This window comes from Phoca vitulina, unplaced genomic scaffold (genome assembly GCF_004348235.1).
Source record: "Phoca vitulina isolate PV1807 unplaced genomic scaffold, GSC_HSeal_1.0 scaffold72, whole genome shotgun sequence".
NCBI classification, from domain to species: Eukaryota; Metazoa; Chordata; class Mammalia; order Carnivora; family Phocidae; genus Phoca; species Phoca vitulina.
Genome location: NW_022589775.1, coordinates 6,805,018 through 6,828,241, shown reverse-complemented (window position 1 = coordinate 6,828,241; position 23,224 = coordinate 6,805,018). Strand labels below are relative to the sequence as shown.

The following is a 23,224-nucleotide window of genomic DNA, read 5'->3' as shown; positions in this document are numbered from 1 at the left end:
CCCTCCTCCCTCTCATGCTCTCTGTCTCTCATTCTCTCTCAAATAAATAAATAAATAAATCTTTAAAAAAAAAAAATATTTGCCATTTCTTAAAATCACCTTCTGCCTATCTCTTGATCGAGTGAAAAGAAGGAAGTGGAGGATTGATTGCAATTCAGTGAACCAAAATGTAGCTAAGGAATAGAAAAATTGTTGTCCTAAGCTGGAACTGAATGGGTTAAAAGCCCTGCTAAAGAGAGGCAGCCTTGGTTCTAAAGTGAAAAGTTTTGAGTGAGGGGCGCCTGGTTGGCTGGGTGAGTAGAGCATGGGACTCTGGATCCTGGGGTTGTGAGTTTGAGCCCCAGCTGGGGTGTACAGATTATTTTAAAAAAAAATTTTGGGTAAAGGGTAGATTCTTGGAAATGATAGGAGAGTTAGTTTTAAGTGAAGAATAAGTTAAGGACATAGTTTACAGAGTAAGTTGTGAGAAATTAACTGCTTAGAAAACTAGTTCTGCCAGCAGCAAATGGTGACAAATAGGGCTTGATGATATAATTAAAAAGTGGGGAATAATGCAGATGATGTTTAAACTGTTGTTTGCCATATTGTTTTCTTTCTTTCCTTTTTTTTTTTTTTAAGGTTTATTTATTTATTTTAGAGAACTCCAGAGCGCTGGCGGGAGGGGCAGAGGGAGAGGGAGACAGAGTTCCAGGTGGACTCCCCGCTGAGTGCAGAGCAGACTCAAGACCCTGAGATCACACCCCGAGCCAAAACCAAGAGTTGGGCGCTCAACCAACTGTACCACCCAGACGCCCCTGCCATATTTTGTTTTCTTAATGTACATAGAAATATAAGTAGTTAACTCAAAAGTAGTTTCGTATTTAATATTAATGTTTTTTATTTGCACTTATAGATGTGTATTTTGTAAAGCATTACTCCAAATTCTGGAACTAGGAGAAAAGTTGGAGAGTTTGTAGGAGGATGTAGTAAGGTAAAGCAATGTAGGAAAAGTATGAAATTTTTAATATTCTGTGCAGCTGTGTTGCTTGTAAAAATATCTGGTTAGGGATCTTTAGAAATCTGAAAAGTGAATTTTGTGGAGAAATAAATGGAACTATTTTCTAGTGTTTAAGTCAAATGAAAGACTGCTCAGTAGGAGCAGGGAGACAATGGTTTCTTTTTCCTCACTCTTTGTTTTAAAAGGCCTTGTACATTTGCTCCATCTTAGGAATATTTCATATTAATGCCAGACTGTCTTGTCTCTTTATACCTTCATCTAAGCAAGTTTTGAAAATTGGTTAAAACATGTGGGTTTCAAAGGACTTTTGACTCTATGGAAGTCAATAGAATTTGCTTGGCAGTAAAGTATGTCAGTAATTAAAGGGATTCTTTAATGTGCAGAGGTCAGCAAAATACAAAATACAAAGATAGTGATTTCTCAAATTTGGGTTTTATATCCACAAGGGCATCAGTTATTATAAGGATTTAAAGGGGCAAAATTTTAAGTTTATTTTAAAAAATATGTTTAATAATTTTGAAAAATTTTGGTAACTGTTAACTTCAAAGACAAGGTTTAATCCATGAATAAGATATATCTGATAATGATGGTTCTGTGTATTTATTATATTTATTTTATTATATTTATAATCAAAAGTTGAGAAATGCATTTTGTCTCAAAGTTTTTGATTTTTAAATTTTTAAAATCAATGGATTTTAATTTTTTTCCTTTTAAAATTAGTGCAAGTTATGTAAAATTAAATTAGGAAATAAAAGAAAATACCATGCCACTGAATAGCATTAACATTTTATAGTGTTTTAGTCTTTTTCCCCTTCCACTTGTGTTTGGAAATTTTTATATGGCTACCAGATCTTTTTAATAACAAGAAATTATTTTCTAATTTTAAAATAGTCATGGAAGATTTGAGCACATACGATTATTGTTTTAGATAAACTTCTAGAAGTGGAATTGTTGGCTTAAAAGATAAGTTGCTTTTGTTTTGTTTTGTTTGTTTGTTTTTAGTTCTTGATATATAGCTTTAAATTTCCTTCTGAAATTAAAACTCCCCAATTAGATCTCAACAGCAGAGGGCTCTCTTTGCTTGATGCTAATCTATATTCATGCAGGTTAGACAACTGAAGAATTGTATCTCGTTTTAGTTTGTACTTCTTTGATTATTGGTAAGGATGAACTTTTTTTCCTGTTAATTGGCTATTGGGGTTTCCTTTGTTAATTGAGTTACTTTTCTGTACATATTTTTCAATTTTACTGTCTCTTACTGTTTGTACATGTTCTACTTTGAGGTAAAACGGCATAGTTGGTAGAATGGCATTGTTCACGTGATTGGTTTGCAACTCTCTGTACCTCCCAGCCCATCCCCCATCATGTCAAATTGCCCAGTATTAAGAAAGTATTAGTTTGAACAAACCTTTGGTAAAATGTATTTAAGGCATAAAGTGAAATGCCATGTAAAAGGAGCTGTTAACTATCCCTTCCCTAATTGTTCTAGCAATATTTTATAGAGTTGTCTTCAGGCTGTAATTAGATGGACAAAAGCATCTTTGCAGAAAAAATGATCTTAATTTTTTTTTCCTAATTGTTTCCTTTTGTTAAGAAATGCAATGTGTACTTTTATAAAGTGTTTATATGTTAATAAACATTAAAGTTATGTTGGATTTAACTCCTTGATTTGGTTGAAACCCGTGTGTCTGATATATTGAGTCAAATGAATGAAACAGGAAGAAAGACTAGAATTAAGTGCTCTGATATCTGCATCTGTCAGTAGGGAGATTTGAGTACCAGCATGTCATTGTCAATGTACATATTTCCTTTAGGAAGCATTCATATTTTTTCTTTAAAGTTTGTAAATAAGTATTAATAATACCAGCTTAAGACAGAATTTGTCATCTTGGAGGTGGTAATAGCAAGGAAGGAGTACTGCGTATATAATCAGTATAATTCGTTATAAAATAAATTCAGGAAAGCAAATTTTTTAAAGTTTAGGAGGGAAAAAGGTAGAGGTAAGTATTCCATTGAAAGATTCCTAAAGGAAACATTGAGGGATTAGGGGTTAGAAGAATTATTTAGACTAATATGGTCTTCTAATTCTTTTCACTGCTTTTCCTATATTAGAGAATAGGAAATGGCACATTCCAGAAATCGAAGACTCAATGCTAATAACTTTTATCTTTGCTGGTTCTGTTTGTTTGTTTTATGAACTTCTAGAAATTTCTAATCTAGGAGCCAGAACAGATTCATTAACAACTCCATAGCAGACCAAATTAAACCTTTTTCTTTTGTGAAGTGTTTTATCTAGTAAGGACTATAAACCAAATATTTCCGAAAGATATTTGTCATTATTTCATCATGAATAAGTTAGAAAAATATAGGCAGGATGAGAGTATTAAGTGAATTTGAGCTGACAGGCAGTGTCCAAGGAATATCCGGGTCATCCCACAAGTAGGTCCTGTTCTTACTAATTTTTAAAAAACCATTGAGTTGGAAGAAGGCATATAAAGCACATTCATGAAAGTTCATGAAATTTATAAGCTGATCAGAGCAGCTGCTACATCAAGTAGCAGATACTTATTTCCAGTTGACCTAAGTAGATTGAAAGGACTGTCAGAAAACAACATAAAGTCAACATGAAGATCTAGTTTTGATAGAGGTTCCATTGAAAACAGTTTGAGGGTTTTGGTTTATTATAGGTGTGAGTTAACAATGAATTAAGCACTGTTTTGTTTTGTTTTTTTAAATAATGTTCCAGGGACCCTGGGTGGCGCAGTCGGTTAAGCACCCAACCCTTGGTTTCGGCTCAGGTCACGATCGCAGGGTTGTGAGATGGAGCCCTGTGTTTGGGCTCCGAGCTCAGCGAAGTCTACTAAAGTTTCTCTCTCCTTCTTCCTCAGCCCGTTCCTGCCCACACGCGCTCTTTCTCTCTCTCAAATAAATAAATCTTTTAAAGAAAGAAGGAAAGAAAAAGTTCTTCCCTATCCACTTCAGACTCCTAGAACTTATTATATGTTGCCTTACTTTGCAGATCTGATTGGGTTAAGGATCTTGGAATGGGTTAATTATCCTGAATTATCTAGATGAGCACAATGTAATCCCAAGGGTCCTTATACAAGAGAGGGAGGAGAGTCAGAAAGTGATGTGACAGCAGAAGCACAAAGGTAAGGGAGGAGAAGATGCTACCCTGTTGGCTTTGAAGATGGAGGAAGAGACAGACCAAGAGCCAAAGGAATGTAGGCACCCTATAGAAGCTGGAAAAGCCAAGGAATGTATTCTGCCCTAGCGCCTCCAGAAGGAATATAATAGCCCTGCCGACACCTTGAATTCAGACTAGCGAGATTCTGACCTCCAAAACTGTAAGATAAGTTTGTGTTGTTTTTAAGCTAAGTTTGTGGTAATGTGTTATTGCAGAAATAGGAAACATTAAAAAAAAAAACCAATTCACTAGATTGCATTAACACAGTAATACATCTGGACAATGTCCATTTGGTGATATCATACTTGAATAGCCAGGGTAGATCTAGAAATACCATTTCACTAATAGTTGAAGAAGATAGTTGAGTGGGAGACATGTTTAGTTATCTTTAAATATTTTATCATGTAGGAGAGATCACTATTCAGAATTGGAACAGGAGAGAAGGTATCAGAAGGGAGATTGGGGGTTAGTACACAGGAGGCCTCTATAACCATTGGAGCTGATTAGTTATGAGTTATTAAGCCTTATGTCATTTGGCAGAAGTTGTAGATATAAAAGTAGTTCTAAATTTGGTTTAAGTACCAGATTAGGTACTAAGGTGCTATACGGCTTTAAGGGTTTTTGATACTATGGTATTGTCACTGTAGAGAAAATTTCTCTAAATGCAGTGTTTGAAAAGTAGATGTAATACAAAAAAGATTATTATGGTAAGGCATAACAAAAAATTAAGCTCTATGTGTGTAAAGATTCTCAGGGCGTTGTATAGCTTTATTTAGTGAGTCACTTAGATGTCAGGTACTAGGCTGAGATTTATGTGTATTACCTCATTTAATCCTAATAGCCTTATGAAATGTATACTGTTAATCCCCCTTTTCATATTTAAAAGATCCTTGAAATTTAGAGAGGTTAACTAAACTTCTCAAAGTTTATACTGTTAGTAAATAGCAGATTATCATGTTACTTTGACTACCTCAAGCTATGAATGCAACAGGTGTCGCAGGCCAAATATTCTCATTCTTTACCTTCTCTTGAAACTATTCCTAATTGATATAAGGGATCGTGATGAATGATCCCTTTGTGTATCAGCCTTCTCTATATGTCATATAGCAAGACTGTGTTCACATTTATACTTTCTGTAGTCATTCAGCTAGTGACAGAGCAAAAAGCCAAATACATCTGTTCCTGGCAAGTATATTTTTTCTACTAATGCCTTCCAAGGGGGTCTTGTACCTTTTTCAGCCTACTGCTGGTTCTGCTATTTTGTATGAGAATTGCATGGGTTTCTCTGACTGCTTTGACATACTTGCTTTCATTGACAGATTACACTAATTGTGACTAGAGGCTGTAATAGTAGGGAGAGTGCTGCTCCTAGTGATATTTATTGAGCAATTGCAGGTGATAGACTAGTCATTCCCTCTGCAAAAACTAACTCAGTTCTCATTGAAACCTCTGAAGTAGATAACTATCATGTCTTTTTTACATTTGAGGACACTGCATCCTACAGTGTTATGTGATTTGTCCAGAATTGTGTACATGGCTGGACCCAGAATCAAAACCAGGTCTTTCTGACTCTTTCCGGAATACCCAAATATCTGATTTTTTTTTTTCACTAGTAGAGCTTGTTGGAATTATATTAAATTTTATGGTTCTCACGCTTTTATATAAAGCCAATAGGTTTTTTTCCTTGAGGTTTGTTGGCTGAGATTGGATGTTGGTCAGAAATAACTAGAGCCCAAATTATCTTTACCCCTCTCGTCTCTATATGTACAATGTATTCTAAACTTGATTGAAAAATATGAAATTTTTTTCTGACTCGATGGTGCTTTTTTCCCCACAGTTTGTTCATAAGAAATATGTTAATGGCTGGGCACCTGGGCGGCTCAGTCAGTTAAGTGGCTGCCTTCAGCTCAGGTCATGGTCCCAGGGTCCTGGGATCGAGCCCTGCATCAGGCTCCCTGCTCGGCAGGAACCCTGCTTCTCCCTCTCCCACTCCCCCTGCTTGTGTTCCCTCTCTTGCTGTGTCTCTCTCTGTCAGATAAATAAATTAAAAAAAAAAAAAAGAAATATGTTAATGGCTTAAGGAATCTACTCATTAAAAGTTGACAACAGTTAGTTTGGGCTTTATTTCCCTCATTTCTAAAACAAAAGAATTTTTCTCTGAGTCAGTGCCTTTGACTGTCACCCCTACAGTAAGATTTATAATTTTACATAGGTGTTTTTGCATATACCCACACACAAAACTGAGAAATTTCACCAAACAGTACTTACCCTTGCTGTGTACAGTGCTGTTTATTTTATTTTTTTACTCTATTCCACTAAAAAAGTCACACCCATTAAGCTCATTTTTATATTCTAATGTATCTCAGCCCACAGTTTGAAAAACTGGATTATTTCCTGGATTATTTCCAGGATTCTTTCTCCTTTCAACAAAATTATGTGTGGTGGTAATAATAGGTAATGTCTATTGTGTACTTACTCTGTGCTAGGTGCTGCATTAAGTGCTTTTTATATGTGTTGTTTGTATTAAACTTCCCTTAATATAAGTAGGGGCTATTATTTTCATTTTACAGATGAAGAAACAACTTCTCATAGCTAGCAGGTGGGGGAGTCAGGATTTCCCAGACAGTTGATTATTGATCTTGTGTTCTTATCATTACTTTAACAGAAATTTATTGTTTTTAAAAGTTCAGGAACTATAATCTGAGTCTTAGAGTACCACAAGGTTGTATACTTCTGAGAGATTCCTCAGCCAACATGTCAATTAACTCTTTCTTATCTAAGCTTATTAAATTTCAGCTTTGCTCTAGATCCAGTTAAGGACTTAGTATATTACCTCTAACTTACTGCTTGGCTGGACATAGCACTCTACCTCTATGTCACTTATTTTTTGTTATTAAAAAACCTTTGGGTTCAGTCCCTCCATAACAGTTACATATTGGTATACTTTCTTATTTGGATCTACATGCATACATATATGTGTATATATAAAACTTTTTTTATAGTCTATTGTCTTTAATGTCTGTGTGCTATTCATTCCTCCAGGATAATGTATTATAGTATTAATGAAATAATTTCTTTATTGTTAGGTAGTTATTGGAAAGAACTTGAGCTTTGGGTAGTGGTGGACCACAGATTAAATTTACCACCTAATTAGCTTTATGATTTTGAGCAGATTCTTAAGCTTTTATGCCTCAGTGTTCTCATCTGTAAAATGGAATTATAATATCTAACTACCACAAAGGCTATTAGTGTTTCTATTTAAACAGGTAGTGTCAGTGCACATAATTACAGTAAGGTATATCAATTTCAACATAATTTCTGGGTCTCTATATCCAATGAAGGTATTGATCTAGATATCTGGGAACCTTTTTGCCTTGCGAAAGGTAGAGACTGATGAATTTGTACTTTGAAGAGGTCAATAAAATATTAGTGACATTCATTGAGCTTTTAAAAGGTAATTTTTTAAACCTCCAGATTTGAAACTTCCTCTACCTGCCTATAGTGTTGTTTTTCTTTATAAATTATATCAAATACAGATTTTCAGCTTTAAGATTTAAGAAAGGCATTTGTAAAGGAAAGTAAAGAACATCTAAAAAGAAACTTAAATGTGATAGAAACATCGCAGTGCTCCCAAGTTAGAGGTGTTTTAAGGGTGGTCATTTCTAAAGCACTGAAACACGGCTCTGCCTCCCCTATGTACCAGTCACTGAGTTTGACACTTCCTAAGTGCTCAGAAATTTGTTAAATTAATGAAAAATGATCCAAAACTGCATTTCTACCTCATCACCTGCCACTTCTTTACCAGTTGGACTTTGAAATCACTTTCAAAAGCTGGTATCTGTTCAGCCACCTAATAGTCAAACCAAACAAGGTTTGGTTTGCACCTCTTACCACATTTGACCATGCCAAATGCCTTTAATTTCTGGTATTTGTCCTCGTATTGTTCATTTGTGCAACCCCTTTCTCTATACCACAGTGGCATTTTTTATATACCCTAGGTTATATGTTCTTGGCTTTCTTCTTACTACAAATTTCTGCTCACGCATACTCATGGCTTTGACTCTTTTTTCTAGCCTGGACCTTTTCTGTGTTCAAGATCCATTTTCTCGTGTCTGCCTGAATTTCAGTAGGCATCCCAAATTAAATTCAGTATGTTTAGTCATTATCCCTGAGTCAATACTATATATATATATATATATATATGGCACAGATGCCTGCTTGATATTTTGATATTTCCCCATCATAGTTAATGGTTCTCATATGTATTTAATCCATAAGCAGCACTGTATTAAGGATATGAATGTGCTATTAGGCACTGTGAACTATAGGGGCGCCTGGGTATCTCAGTTGGTTAAGCGGCTGCCTCAGGTCCCAGGGTCCTGGAATCGAGCCCCATGTCAGGCTCCCTGATCTGCAGGGAGCCTGCTTCTCCCTCTCCCTCTGCCTGCCAGTGCCCCTGCTTGTGCTCACTCTCTCTGTCAAATAAATAAATAAAATCTTAAAAAAAAAAAAAGGAATTGTGAGCTATAAAATCTACAAATTATAGTTTCAAACCCATCCCTTGGGCATCATCCAAAACAGATGTAAGTAACCCTTTTGAGTATCATCTCAAACAGGTGGAAGAGAATCTGTGTTAGTTGTTAGTATGATTTTTTTTCTCCCATGTTTTTATTTAAATTCTAGTTAACACATATGGTAAAATGGGTTTCAGGTGTAGAATTTAGTGATTCCACACTTCCATATAACACCTAGTGCTCATCACAACAAGTGCCCTCTTTAATACCCATCACCCATTTAACCCATCCCCCACCCACCTCCCTCCAGTTGTTAATATGATTAAATAAAATTATATACCACTAAATTTAATTCTTCCTTATACATCGTAGGCCCTCAGATGTTGATTCCCTCCTCTCTTCCCAAGTGATCCTTTCTTCATGAAATGTTTAATACCCTTTTTACTGTCTCTTAGATAATAGCACTTGAGGGTTCTCTTGCTGGTATTTTGCATGAATGGTTATACTGCTATATGATATAGGGTGTATTTTAATTTTTTTAACAAGTTGTGATTTAAATACAGACTGTGGAGTATTTTATCTGATGATACATTGGTCTGTTTTGTGTGCTCAGTTGGCTGAGGTTTTTTAATATGGCAGGTTGCCTCCTGCTGAAGTAATCAAGAAGTGCTATTTGATACATTAAATGAATAGTTTTTGCTTAGGCTTCATGAAAATATGATTCTCTAAGCTTTTAATGACCAGGGAAATAGTTCTCACTGTTGTTCATTCTTAAAGATCATGTATAAACTTTTTTGCATCCCCTTTCTCTACATTAAGGTACAGAGAAGGAAATAGAACAAGTAAGTCTTAATAAATTAAGAACAAGTCTTAATAAATTTTATAACATAAATGGTAATATGTCCTTCTGAATGCATGCTATATATTTCATGCAGTGTTTACATTTTTAGAATTTGTATTTAAGTTGTAATATTTTAAATTGTTTTTTCATTTCCCATCAGTTTATATAATCTCAGATTACTGTCTCCTTTCTAATTGTTTCCTGTTAATGAGCATTTATTCTCAAGGATAATTTTTATTACATTGGTAAAGAAATAATAAAGAATCATGACGCTCTTTAGAGAATCACATTTTTAAAAAACAAATTCCTTTGTTAGTATCTGTGTTTCTCCCTTTTTTTTTAAAATCTTAATATTACCTATGGAAGAATTCTGCCTTTCTCTGCTTAAACCAGAGTATCTGGTTCTTGTATTGATTATCTCTGGCATTCCATGCCTTTTCTAATATTACTGTTACTGTCACCTATAGTCCCATTGTGTCTGTAGTTGTGTGAAAAGCTATGAAAATTCTCTGAATTTTTAGGATATGTTGCCAAATAGGGCTGTTTACCCTATGAAAAAAGACTTTTGTACTTAGGTTAGCTTCTTAGTGATCTAGTAAAGATCTGTGTCTTAGAGATTACGTATTTGGAGTATCAACATTATTTGGAAAGAAATGGAAATATTCATATAAAGCCCCGAAACTTAATTATTTCACAGTATCTTTTTAGGGGTGCCTGGGTGGCACAGTTGGTTAAGCATCTGACTCTTGAACTCAGCTAGGTCTGGATCTCAGGGTGGTGAGTTCAAGCCACACTGCATTGGGCTCCACGTTGGGGGTGGAGCCTACTTAAAAAAAAACCCACAAATTATCTTTTTAGAAGTCCTAGGGTCAGTATGTGCCCGTGATTAAACGAAATGCAAACGGGCACCTGGGTGGCTCAGTTGGTTGAGTTTCTGACTCTGGGTTTAGGCTCAGGTCATGATCTCAGGGTCCTGGGAGGGAGCCCCCACATGGGCTTCCCACTCAGCCAGGAGTCTGCTGGTCTCCCTCGGTCCCCCTCACCCACCCTGTGAGCACACGAGTGCTCTCTCTCAAATAAATCTTTTTTTTTTTTTTTAACCAAAACAAAAACAAAAAGAAGAATTTAAGAAGCTAAATATAAGCTTCTTAATGTCAGGATTTTATCTTTGTAACTCTCTATGGGCTTTCATTATGTCTTGGTTGGATTTAAACTTTGGAAGAAGTATGCATGTGTGGTTAAATCTCATAGGGAGCACCTGATTGTTGGATTTACTGTCATGAGATGTGTTAAATATGGTGCCATTTTTGTGCCTGACTAAATCAAGAAGTTGTGAATTCCAGCATTTTAAATTTCTTGCCTAATTTAATAAATCTTTCTCCAAACGACCCTTAGAATTATTTGAAGTTCTCCAAAATCTCAGTGAGGTTTGCATTAAATATTGAGTCATACTATTGCTACTTTCAGTCCAGAAACCCCTGGTATGTTTGCATTCAAATTATTTTTGAGTTCTTCAGTAAAATTTTACAGTTTTTTCAGTTACAGGTTTTGTAAATTTCTTAATGTTTTTTCCTTTTTTTTCTTTTTTGCTATTTTTAATATCTTTTCCTATTGTATTTTCTTGGTAGTGATGCAGGTATATAGGAAAGTGCTTGGATTTTCTTTACTAGCTGAATTGTTCAACTTAGTTCCAAAAGTTTGTTATTCTTTTAGTTAATAAATTGCACTATCTTTGTGGAACTGGGGGGAATTGACCTCTAACTTAATTTTTAAATTATTTTTGTTTTTTAAGCTCTTTTCACTTATGGATATGAAACCTCCCATCTCTCGAGCCAAGATGATTCTTATCACTAAAGCTGCTATTAAAGCTATTAAGGTAAGAATAAAATAAATATATTTAATTCGAAAAATGTTTTTGAGATTTTGAAAATATTGTTAAACATGAGAATTCATCGTATTAGTTTAGGCCTGAATCAAAGAGCACTAACTTTTGCTGAAGATACATGTTAATACAGTACAGTATATTTGAACTGTAACATATTATTTCAAAACCTGCTTTTTTCCTTTTTTGTTGTTGTTTAGTATCTCCACTTTATATTTTTTCCAGCTTTGTTGAGGTATAATTGACAAATAAAATTGAATGTATTTAAAAATATAATAGAACATGATGGTTTGATACACATACACATTATGAAATGATTAACACAGTCAAGCTAATTAGCACACCTGTTGCCTCACATAGTTGCCAATTTGTGTGTGTGTGTGTGTGTGTATTAGAAAGTTGAATTAACAGAAGTAGAGAGTTGAATAAAAGGGGTTTTTTCTTTGTTGTAGTTATTTATTTTTTTTATTTTGAGAGAGAGAGGGAGAGAGACCTAGAGAGCATGAGCAGGAAGAGGGGTAAAGGGAGAGGGAGAAGCAGACTCTCTGCTGAGTAGGGAGCCTGATGTGGGACTCGATCCCAGGACCCTGGGATCATGACCCGAGCCAAAGGCAGACACTTAACTGACTGAGCCACTCAGGCACCCTGTTTTAGTTAATTCTTTTCGTAAGTCAGCTGAGTATTAGCTTCATACTTTTATTAAAAAGAAGGAAAAAAAAACAACTCAGACTTCACGAAGTGAAATGTTTTCAAGATCACACCTAAATAGCAGAGTCTCTTTAGAAACTGCATTATTTAATTCCAGTTCCACTGTTCTTATCGGTCTCATAAAGTTGCCTGAATACACTACTTTATTAACGTTTATTGATTAAAAATCTAAGAAAAGGACCTTCTTTTTGGGGGGATTTTTGTAGTTTCTGTTTTAGTTAATTCACTTCTGATCTATGATTGTTCACTTGTTGACTAGGGATTATTTGTCATGGTTCATTCAGTATTATTTTGAGAATTCAGATTGTGCAATTTTAAGGTTTTAAGTATTTTCTAATTACATTACTGAATATGTAGAAATAAGTAAACTGTACAGTAATTTTCTTTTAATTCTTTTCAGCTTTATAAGCATGTAGTTCAAATAGTAGAAAAGTTCATCAAAAAGGTAACTATCCATTTCATTATTACATCATTTTAGTTATGATTAGTATTTTTAATTTACTTTGTAAATTGTAATTTGGATGCTTGCTTCTAAAGCTATTCTACAAAAAAAGTTGTCACTAAGTGTTCTTGTTAATCTCTTGAGTTTGTTTTTTAACAAAACAAAAATCTATAGCAATACTGTTGATTGAGCACTTAGTATGAGGTAGACACTCAACAAGTTTCCTGTGTACTCAACACGACTCTTGCCCGAGTTTGATGTCCTTCCTGTGCCATTTGCCCTGTCTACTTTGTTGACATTTAACTCATCTTGAAGTATTTCAAGTGAAATCACTTTGTAAAGTTATTCCGGATTTTCCCTGCTGCTATCATAATTAAATCATCTTTCAGTTTTACAGTTGTATCTGGTTTTATAACCATGTGATTAGCACACATCTGTCTCACCAGAGGACTAAGAACAGAGACTTAGACATCTCTATCTTCTCCCCCAACCTGGAGCTGTGCCTTGTAGTACATACCAATAAATGTGTGTGAATGTCTTTGATCCATGGCCTTTGAATACTAGATGAGAGATAGGAGTTAGAATCCCAACAGACCAAAAAAAGGTCAGTAGAAGTTTTTATAGTAGCAAATCAAAGTACAAATAAGTAAAATGGAAAAAAATTAAAATTACCTACATGGCATCACCCCAAATTACTATGATATTTATATTTAGATCTACTCATTTTTTATTATGTACATGTACCTTCATAAAAGAGAAACTGGTGACTGCTAGCCTGCTTTTCCCACTGAATTTATCATAAAATGTCTTCAAAAAAGTATTCCATTGCTTGATTGTTTCCACATTTACTCAGCTAGTTCCTTTTGGACATTTCACTTCAGTGGCTGGCCTTAAGGAAAAAATTAGATGCATGTTAATGGTTTTCCTTACAATTAATTTCTAGATGTAGAATTGTTGGATCAAATAAGGCTTTGCTTTTATTGCTAAATCATCATCGATAAAGGTTGTACCACCAGAAATATATATAGGTGTATGTTTCTCTTTTCTCCTTGTTAATCTGATAGGCCAAAAATGTGATCTCTCCTTAGTTTTTCTTTTCTCTGGTACTCTACTTTAGTAGAATTAAAATTGATGTTAAAATTATCTTTTTGATGACTTTAAAACGTAGAAATTATTTTTTTAATTAGGATGAATTGGAGTAGAGAGTATCATAATAAGTGGATTAGTGTGCAAGTGGCTTAGGGATTGGTAAAGTAATGTTGATTCTGGGAAATTGTGGGGAGGTAGAGGGATCAGAGGAAAGTAAAATATTGGGGGTCTGAAGTATCAAGAGAATTGGTAGTTCTGTACACGCCTGTGGGAAATTTGACATGCTAGCCAATAAGAGAGCTAAACATTCAAGCGGTTTCTAAATAGAAACAATCACTGGATAATACAGAGTTTTATAAAAGGGAGATTAATGTCAAATTGTGATTTTGCTTTTCTTCTATTAACTTTGCATCTTTATCTTTGTAGTGTAAACCAGAGTACAAGGTTCCAGGATTATATGTAATCGACTCAATTGTGCGACAGTCTCGTCATCAGTTTGGAACCGATAAAGATGTTTTTGGGCCAAGATTCTCTAAAAACATAACCGCCACATTCCAATATTTGTATCTTTGTCCATCTGAAGATAAGGTATAGTTAATTTTTAAATTAAAACTTGTATCATTTCTATATTTAAATCTATTTAAATGTATATTATATATTTGAAAGAGAATTATATGGGGATCTCTGTGAACTTGAAACAAAACCCAGTGTTTTCTGTTGTGGCCATCTCATGTTTATGTATTTTCTTGTGAAATTCTTCTGGAATGTTGTACTGTTGAAAAAGGAGTTGGAAAGATTTACTTGTAGTTGAGTGATAAATTCTGCCAAAGAAAAAGGCAGTACTCATCTCACATTGTTGCTTATTCCAGAAAGAGGGGACCAATAATTGATGGCTTTCCCCAGCATTTTAAGAGGCTGGAGCATAAATGATATTCATTAGCAATAAGACTACAGTATTTAATTCCTTATATTTATAGCTGATTTTACTATGTACTATAAAAAGGTAGAAGAACATTACAGACATAATAACTGGACTCCCAGTAGGTGGGAGAAATATACTACTAAATCTACTCAGAAGAATGAAGATATTTACAGTAAACAGTATATAAATTTGAGTGTTGTGGATTCTGTATTTATATTCTTGGAGGAGTGTTCTTGTGGGAAAAATACAAGAGAAAAGATCATTTCTTGAGTAGGACATGAGTTATTTTTCTTATGAATAACACATCTTTGGATCTCCATCATATTTACTGGGCCATAAAACGACTTACCTCTCGGTTACAGACCAGTTTCTTAAATATTTTAACTGTTAATATCATCCTGAAGAAATTCTTCTTCACTTCATTTACTTTTCTAAGACGATTACTTTTTTTTGTCAGTGATGGTATTTCTTTGTGATCATAAATATAATGAAAATGTGAAATACATTTTTTGTTATATTTGTTTTGATTATCTAGGTTATATTTCTTTTTTGTTTCTTCCCCCTTTTCTCCCCCTTCTTTGTTTTTTATTCTAGTTTGTACTACTGAAGAAAGGGTGATTAGGGTAGTTTTAACCAGGTCGTAATTCTAAAGATAATTTTTTTTTTCTGTTTATAAAACGCTTAGAGATTTATTTCTTTATTTATGCAAATATTTATTGTATATTCATGTTTTGTTACACATAACAGAGTAAAATAGTTCGTGTGCTGAACCTTTGGCAAAAAAATGGAGTATTCAAAATTGAAATTATTCAGCCTCTTTTGGATATGGCTGCAGGAACCAGTAATGCCGCCCCGGTAGCAGAAAATGTTACTAATAATGAAGGTATGGCCAAGTATATCTGTGAACTTAGAAAATGGTATAACTTTTGTACATGAGAAGTTTGGAGTCTGTTTATATTGGTGGAACTTTTCCATAAGAAAGACATTTGAATTTACATCTTGGAAGATACGGTTTTCTTTCCACAGTTCTTTCATGTATTTGCTATAGTACAGAGTCTAGTACCACGATCTTTATTTTAGTAAAAAAGCTTAATGGAGTTTAAAAAGGGAAATGTGAAGATTAAAGTTTTCGTAGGTCTTAATGACCTTTTCTTTTTTAGGTTCACCTCCACCTGCAGTTAAAGTTTCTTCTGAAGCGCCCCCGGCCACGACAAACTCCGTACCAGCTGTACCGCAGCTGCCCAGCTCTGATGCTTTTGCTGCTGTGGCCCAGCTGTTTCAGACAACTCAAGGTCAACAGGTAAACTACCCATCTCAAGATTAAATTCCTTGCAGTTAGGTACTATTGTCAGTTTTTATTTTCCATTCCTAATGAATGAGCACATTCAAGGGGGGAAATATTTCTACTTTTCACCTAGAAAAGCCTTTACTGGGCAGGTAATGTCATAGGGCTCACAGGGGAAATGTGGGAAAGGTGAGAAAGAAGGGAGCCATACACTGAGCAATAGCAATACCCCTGTGAAGAGGACTCCAGAACTGGTGACTGGTTGGTATTTTTGCTCATGATTCTAGCATTTCGGATTAACTTCAAAATTATTTGTATTGGAGATGATTTTTACATTTTTCTAGAAAACATTTCTTTACCTTGTTCACAGTTCAGTGTATTTTCTCTTATTGACCGTCATTTTCTGCCCGTTGGGGTATCAGCATACATGTTTAACCTTAAATGACACACATTGTATCCCTGGTATTTACAACAGACTTAACCCTTACCAAAAGGTGTGTTCTTTTTCCAGTTTACTTTGTGCCTGTGCTATTTTGAATCACCTTTAAGTTTTTTGTTTTTTCAGTCAATCAACCTTTGATACTATGATTATACTTTGTTATGTGGTTTATCAGTTTTCCCATTCTTTAAGCTTCAGCAGATCCTTCAGACTTTTCAGCAGCCTCCAAAGCCACAGTCTCCGGCCATTGACAATGCTGTGATGGCTCAGGTCCAGGCTATCACAGCTCAGCTAAAGACAGCTCCTGCGCAGCCGCCTGAACAAAAAGCCGCTTTCCCCCAGCCTGAGCAAAAAACTACATTTGACAAGGTAGGCTGGCTTCTCTTACATAACCCACCTTAACTGTCGATACCACTCAATTTAGGATATGGAAGTTACTTCTTCTCTACTCACTCTCTGGATTGTTCATTTTGTTGTTTTGTGGTTTAAGGGATTTTCCCCCTTGACCACGAAGCATTGATTATTTTTCCTGGTTATAAGTGTGTAATATATACTCATTGCAAAAATTTTCAGTAAATAGGAAGTAGAAAAGTAAACAGGAGAACTTTCACCATTAACCCCCATACTTGGAGATAGCTACTGTAAATTTTTGCTGTATCTCTCTTCTGAACTAATTTCCTGTGGATATATTTTTCTTTATTTGGTCATGATATGTATATATATTACATAATAATACATAATACATGCGTGTTTTATGCATAATATATAAATATATATACACAGTTTTTAACTTGCTGGTTTTGATCCTAATCCCCTTGTCTGTTGTCTTTGTTAAGGTTAATAGATTGAGATCTACCTTTTTTTTAAAAGATTTATTTATTTATTTATTTATTTGACAGAGAGGGAACACAAGCAGGGGGCGTGGGAGAGGGAGAAGCAGGCCTCCTGCTGAGCAGGGAGCCGGATGCGGAGCTCGATCCCAGGACCCTGGGATCATGACCTGAGCCGAAGGCAGACGCTTAACGACTGAGCCACCCAGGCGCCCTAGATCTACATTTTTACTGAGAGCTTATTATGAGGAGTATTCCATTACGTGTACACATCACAGTTTAGCCATTCCCCTGTTGACAGACATTTAAGTTACCTTTTGCTTTTTGCTTTTAGAGCTTAGTTACCATCTGTATAACTTGAGGGTTTTGTTGGTTCAGTGTCTTCCAACTGCTCTGTTGTAGGCATGTTTAAGGAGCTGCAACTAAGGATATAGATGTGCTGGATTTGCAGAGCTCAGAGCTTCCCGTAGAAATGTTAACCCAGACAACTCTGTCTTAGCTGTTTTATGTCTTGTCTGTTCATTGGGTTTATGACTATATAAAATTGCATTTTTTCAGTCTCACTGCCAAAAATACAAAAGTTTGCAAACCCTAGAACTCAGTGAAGTCTTTTAGCTTAATCATCTCTAAAATGTTTTATTCTTTCCAGATTTTAATTTTAAGATACAATTTTATTGCTGGTAGTCCAAATGAAGAATCCATTTGGTAAATACTAGTTGTCATTATATCTTAGTGATTTATGAACAACTACTGATTAAAAGAAGTTTGGATAAAATTTCGAGTCGAAAAGGAGTACGTGCTTATAGGGGGAAAAACACAGTACAGGAAGTTCTAAAGTAAAAAGGGAAGCAGTTATCTGCTTGGAACAGATTTGTGTATGTTCTTTCAGAGTTTAGGAAAACTCCCCACGTACGTATTTTTTTAATTTTATATTTTCTTTTGGTAGTTTTATACTTTTGTTTTTTATGTTTGTCTCTTCATTCCGTCTGGAGTCTATTTTAGAATATGGTTCAAGAGAGTTGAATCTTGAACTTTTTGGAAATAGCCAATTCTCACTCACTATTTTTGTCATACATTGAATTCTGGATTCTCATTTGTTTCTGTGTCTATTTGTGGACATTTGGACTCTGTTGTGCCCCACTAATATAATTATTTCTGCATCATAACAATTTAAATACTTGCAGCTTATGTACTATATTCTGTATTTCATTTCCAAGTATTCCACACACGCGCGTGCGGAGGGAAACGGGAGAGGGAGAGATTGGTTGATTTTTAAGGAATTGTTTGACACAGTTGTGGAGGCTGGCAAATTTGAAATTTGTAGGGCAGAGAGCAGGCTGGAAATTTAGGTAAGAGTTAATGTTGCAGTTCTGAGTCTGAATTCTACAGGGTAAGGTTTCTATGTTGCTGTCTTGAGAATTCCTTCTTCAGGAAACCTAAGTTCTTACCCTTATGGCCTTGGCTGAGTGGTTGAGGCCCACCCACATTATGGAGGATATTTCTTTATTCAAATTCTGTTAATTTAAATGTTAATCACATTTTTAAAAGACCTTCACAGGAACATATAGATGAATATTTGACCAAACAACTGGGCACTGTAACCTAGCCAAATTGATACAATTAAACATCACAGCATACTTTTCAAGATGAACTTTAACATAAATTTTAGAATTTATAGGTTAATTTAAGAAGTACCAAGAGCTTTACACAGAATCTCTATTAAAATCCCTTTTTATACAAGTCTCATACATTTATTACATCATTTATTCCTAAGATATTTAGTCATTTTTCCTGTTTGCTTCTTTTATCTTTTAAATGATTATGATACTAAACAGTTGGTTCTCTCAGATTTCTGGGTAGCTATTAAATTTGACATTTCCTCTTCAGTGTCTGCCTGTTTCTTTTTCTTATTGTATTGGTGGCTAGGACTTCAAAAAATGTTGAAAAACAGTAATGCTAATGGAATCCTTTTTTGTTGTTGTTAATTTGAATTGTAATTCCTCTAGTGTTTCACCTCAAGTGAGTTGGTTGGTCAGTGTTTGTCAGTTACATGAAGTTTAGGAAAAAAAATTCTGCGCTTTTCCTTTGACTAAAAGTCTGTTTTAAGCTAGTAGAACAGCTTGACTGGGAACAATTCATTCGAGCTGCTTCATAGATCTTCAGTTTCCTAAAAAGCAACAAAAATGTCTTTTTGGATCTTAGTTTAATTTTTTAATTTCTTCAAATCATTTTCCAAAGCAATAGGTATAAATCTTAAAACTTTAAAGAACATACCTACATGTGAAAAACAGCAAAGACAGAGGTTTTGTTTTTTGTAGACAATCTAGACCTGAGTTTTAATTTTGACTCCCATCACTGACTCTGTCTTGATTCTGAGTCGCTTAAATATTCAGTGTGCAGCACTGTAAAATAGTGATGGCAGTGCCTAGGCTTTACTGTTGCTGTGAGGGTTAGATACGCTAGCGTGTGTAAGGCAGCAAGGTGTCTGGGTCATAATTAGATCGCTCAGTTACTATAAGAACTTTAAATGACATGGCCTAGGATTACAAAGAAACTGTTGTCCAAGAAGGGGACTTCCCTTCTTAATTTAGAGCTCTCTTGTCCAGTAAAGTAGAACCATAATTTCTAGGCAGAACTACCACAGAACAACACAAGTTTAGGAATTTGAAGTTGAAAATCCATGACCAGAATGGGCACAGCTTGAGGGAAAAGACTGCTTATTAAATGTCAGAGACTGAGAGATTTGAAGTCAAAAAGAACAGTGTCCACATCCCAGTTCTACCATTTGCTGGCTGTGCAGTCTTAGTAATGTTTCTTAATCACCTGGGCCGATATTTAAACAGAGTAGATAGTAGTAGAAGTAGTAGGTGTGGTGTTACCTTCCTTCCTATTTTTTTTTTTTTAAGATTTTATTTATTTGACAGAGAGACAGCCAGAGAGGGAACACAAGCAGGGGGGGTGGGAGAGGGAGAAGCAGGTGTCCCCCGTGGAGCAGGGAGCCCGATGCGGGGCTCGATCCCAGGACCCCGGGACCACGACCCAAGCCAAAGGTAGATGCTTAAGGACAGAGGCACCCAGGCACCCCCCTTCCTTTCTGAACAAATGTCATCTTATTTTTAAATGGCTCTTCTAGGCATGTGATCTTGTGAAGTGTTGAGCTCCCTCCCTCCCTCCCTCCTTCCCTTCCATGTTTCTGGTAATCTGACATGAGCTGTGAAGTTTTAAGGAAGAAGCTAGTGCCCAGGTAGTAAGTTTTGGTCCTGTCTATACCATTCTTTTTTCTTTATGGCCCTGTCTATACCATTCTCTTTTTTCTTTGTCATATTAGTATGTTTTTGAGCAAGCAGCATATGGACATTTTTCTTTAGGCATTTATAGTGATTGGATAAGGCAGTCTTGGTACATTTTACAGTTACCTGAAAATGTACACCCATTTTCATGTGTGCAAAGTTCTAAAAGTTTTGAGTGAGAATATTTTAATATTTATATTGGTAAATTAACTCTAAAATAAGCATATAGAAAATAGAAAGAAAACACTGCATTTATAATTGGTGAAGAAAAGCAGAGTAAAAAATTTTTTCATTTTTTTTTTTTTTTTAAAGAATTTATTTATTTGACAGAGAGAGACACAGTGAGAGAGGGAACACAAGCAGGGGGAGTGGGAGAGGGAGAAGCAGGCTTCCCACGGAGCAGGGAGCCCGATGCGGGGCTCGATCCCAGGACCCTGAGATCATGACCTGAGCTGAAGGCAGACGCTTAACGACTGAGCCACCCAGGCGCCCCAAAAATTCTTTTTCAGACGGCATTTGTGTGGCAGTGGTTTGTCTGTGAACCAGGGTCCTAAGGGGCGGGTGGGAAGGTGAAACAGTAGGTACCTGTCGGTGCTGGCATCGTAGATGATAGGAAACGTCTGTTGTTTTTACCAAGTCTTTTGTGTAGTATATCCCAATCCCAATTTTAAAATGGAATATTGACGTACCTATTCCAGAAGCTCCTTGATAGATTTGATTATGATGATGAGCCAGAAGCTGTGGAAGAAGCAAAGAAGGAAGATGCCGCCGCCGCCGCCGCCGCTGCCGCCACCACCCCTGCTGTGGCTGTTGCGCCTCCAGCGCCCGCCGCTGCCTCCGCCGCGCCCGCCGCCGCACCTGCCGCTTCCCCTCCACAGGCACCCTTGTAAGTTTCTTTCCCGCGCTCCTCGGTGGGTACAGAGTTGGGCATCATTATAAGGCATGAGACAAGTACAGTTGATCCTTGGCATAGCATGATGATTAGGTAGGGGTGTTGACCTGCCCAGAGTCCAAAATCTGCATTATAACTTGCCTCCCCCAAAACTTTTATATAGCCTACTCTTCACCAGAAGCCGAACCTATACACATAGTTTGTATATGTATTACATGCTATGTTCTTCGGATGAAGTAAGCTAGAGAAAAAACAATGTTAAGAAAATCATAAGAGAAAATATGTTTACAGTACTATACTGTAGCCAAAAAACTGTAAGTGGACTCACACAGTTGAAACGCATGTTGTTCGAGGGTCAACTATAACTTTAGTAACAAAATCATTTTTCATATAGTCACTGTTTTTTAAAATTAGGATATTTTGGATTTTCTTTTGAAAGGGGAGGGGATCCTATCAGATTTACAGTTAAAAATGGCTTTTATGTTGGGAATAATGCTGAATGTATAAATTAATATAGGCAAGTACATGATTCAGTAAGATATTAATTATTAATGACTCCTGAACAACATTCTTAATGTTTCTGTAGTATAAACGTAGCTTAGAATCGTGTGTGTTTTTGAATGGGTAAAATGAAGATTGTTCATCTTTATTTAGTGGGTTTCCTGGGGACGGCATGCAGCAGCCAGCATATACGCAACATCAAAATATGGATCAGTTTCCACCTCGAATGATGACAGTACAGCAGGATCCAGTGCACCATCAGGTATATACATTTTTCTTGCACTGAGTTTTAGTATGTGAAGATCTGTTCATTAGAGCATATGGATTGCACTTCACAGACCACTATTATTCAGCTGTGTGGCTGACTAGTACTGCAGCTGCAATCAAAGCTATTGAGCATATAATTGACTTGGGTTGTTTTTTTAAAAAGCTTTAATTAAAACAAGCATACTAAATATTACATGCTTATAATTTAATAATAGGTATTTTTGTTAAAATCGTTTAGAGAGAGATGATAGCTCTGTTTCAGGGACCTGGCCTGCTTAGTGGTGCAGCTCTTTCCCTTATGAGGAGCTTTTTTGGGTAAATGTTGTTTGAGATGCTTTAGAGGGTTTTTAGTCTCAGCATTCAGGAGTATAGTTTGAAATCTTCAGTGAAAGGAACATAGCAGTCTGGAAAATTGCAAGAAGTTAGTAGGGATTTGTTTATTGGGTTTATTTTTGCAAATCCTTTATTCAGAGTTTCCTAAACTTTATTGCACAGCTAAATTACAGAGGTAGGGATCTAATGCTAAAGTCAGATCTAAAGAATCTGTTTTTTTAAAAAGTGTATAGATTCTGTTTTATAACCAGCCTCGGGAAATACTACTTCATATCCTTGGTTTAGAAAGGTTTCTAAGAAATCTCCTTAGAGTATGTTCATTTTCTTATGTGTATCTGTAATTTGCTAATATTAGAAATTGATACTGTGATTTTAATGACTAATTGATAAGCTTGTTTAAAATATGAAGAAAACCTGTGGACTTATTTCCAAATGTTTAAAAGTTACTGAAAGTTTATAAATAAATTAGAAGGAGTACTTCTTTGTGATGTTATAATTGCACTTTTTTTTTTTTTTAAGATTTTATTTATTTGAGAGCACACAAATGGAGGAGAGGGAGAAGGAGAAGCAGGCTCCCCGATGAGCAGGAAGCCTGATGTGGGTGGGGCTTGATCCCAGAACCCTGGGATCATGACCTGAGCCACAGGCAGACATTTAACCAACTGAGTCACCCAGGCTATTATACTTTAACATTGTTGGTATAGGAATGGCACATGCAGAAATATGTTACATTGTGGTTTACTCTTATTACTATTATGGTATTTTAAACCCTAAAAGTAAGGATGTCAGTTGAAATTCCCCTTGG

At 35.6% G+C, this 23,224-nt stretch overlaps 1 protein-coding gene across 2 annotated transcripts in view; it reads left to right on the top strand.

Moving 5' to 3' along the window:
* The window catches only part of SCAF4 (SR-related CTD associated factor 4), a 59,881-nt gene that overhangs the window by 11,188 nt on the left and 25,469 nt on the right, over positions 1-23,224 (top strand). For both annotated transcript variants that reach the window (XM_032393269.1, XM_032393268.1), the window contains exons 2-9: positions 11,332-11,415; positions 12,530-12,574; positions 14,087-14,248; positions 15,330-15,465; positions 15,743-15,882; positions 16,499-16,675; positions 21,125-21,312; positions 21,973-22,081. In XM_032393269.1, the coding sequence (XP_032249160.1) occupies positions 11,332-11,415; positions 12,530-12,574; positions 14,087-14,248; positions 15,330-15,465; positions 15,743-15,882; positions 16,499-16,675; positions 21,125-21,312; positions 21,973-22,081 (1,041 nt within the window). The remainder of the gene's footprint in view (positions 1-11,331; positions 11,416-12,529; positions 12,575-14,086; positions 14,249-15,329; positions 15,466-15,742; positions 15,883-16,498; positions 16,676-21,124; positions 21,313-21,972; positions 22,082-23,224) is intronic.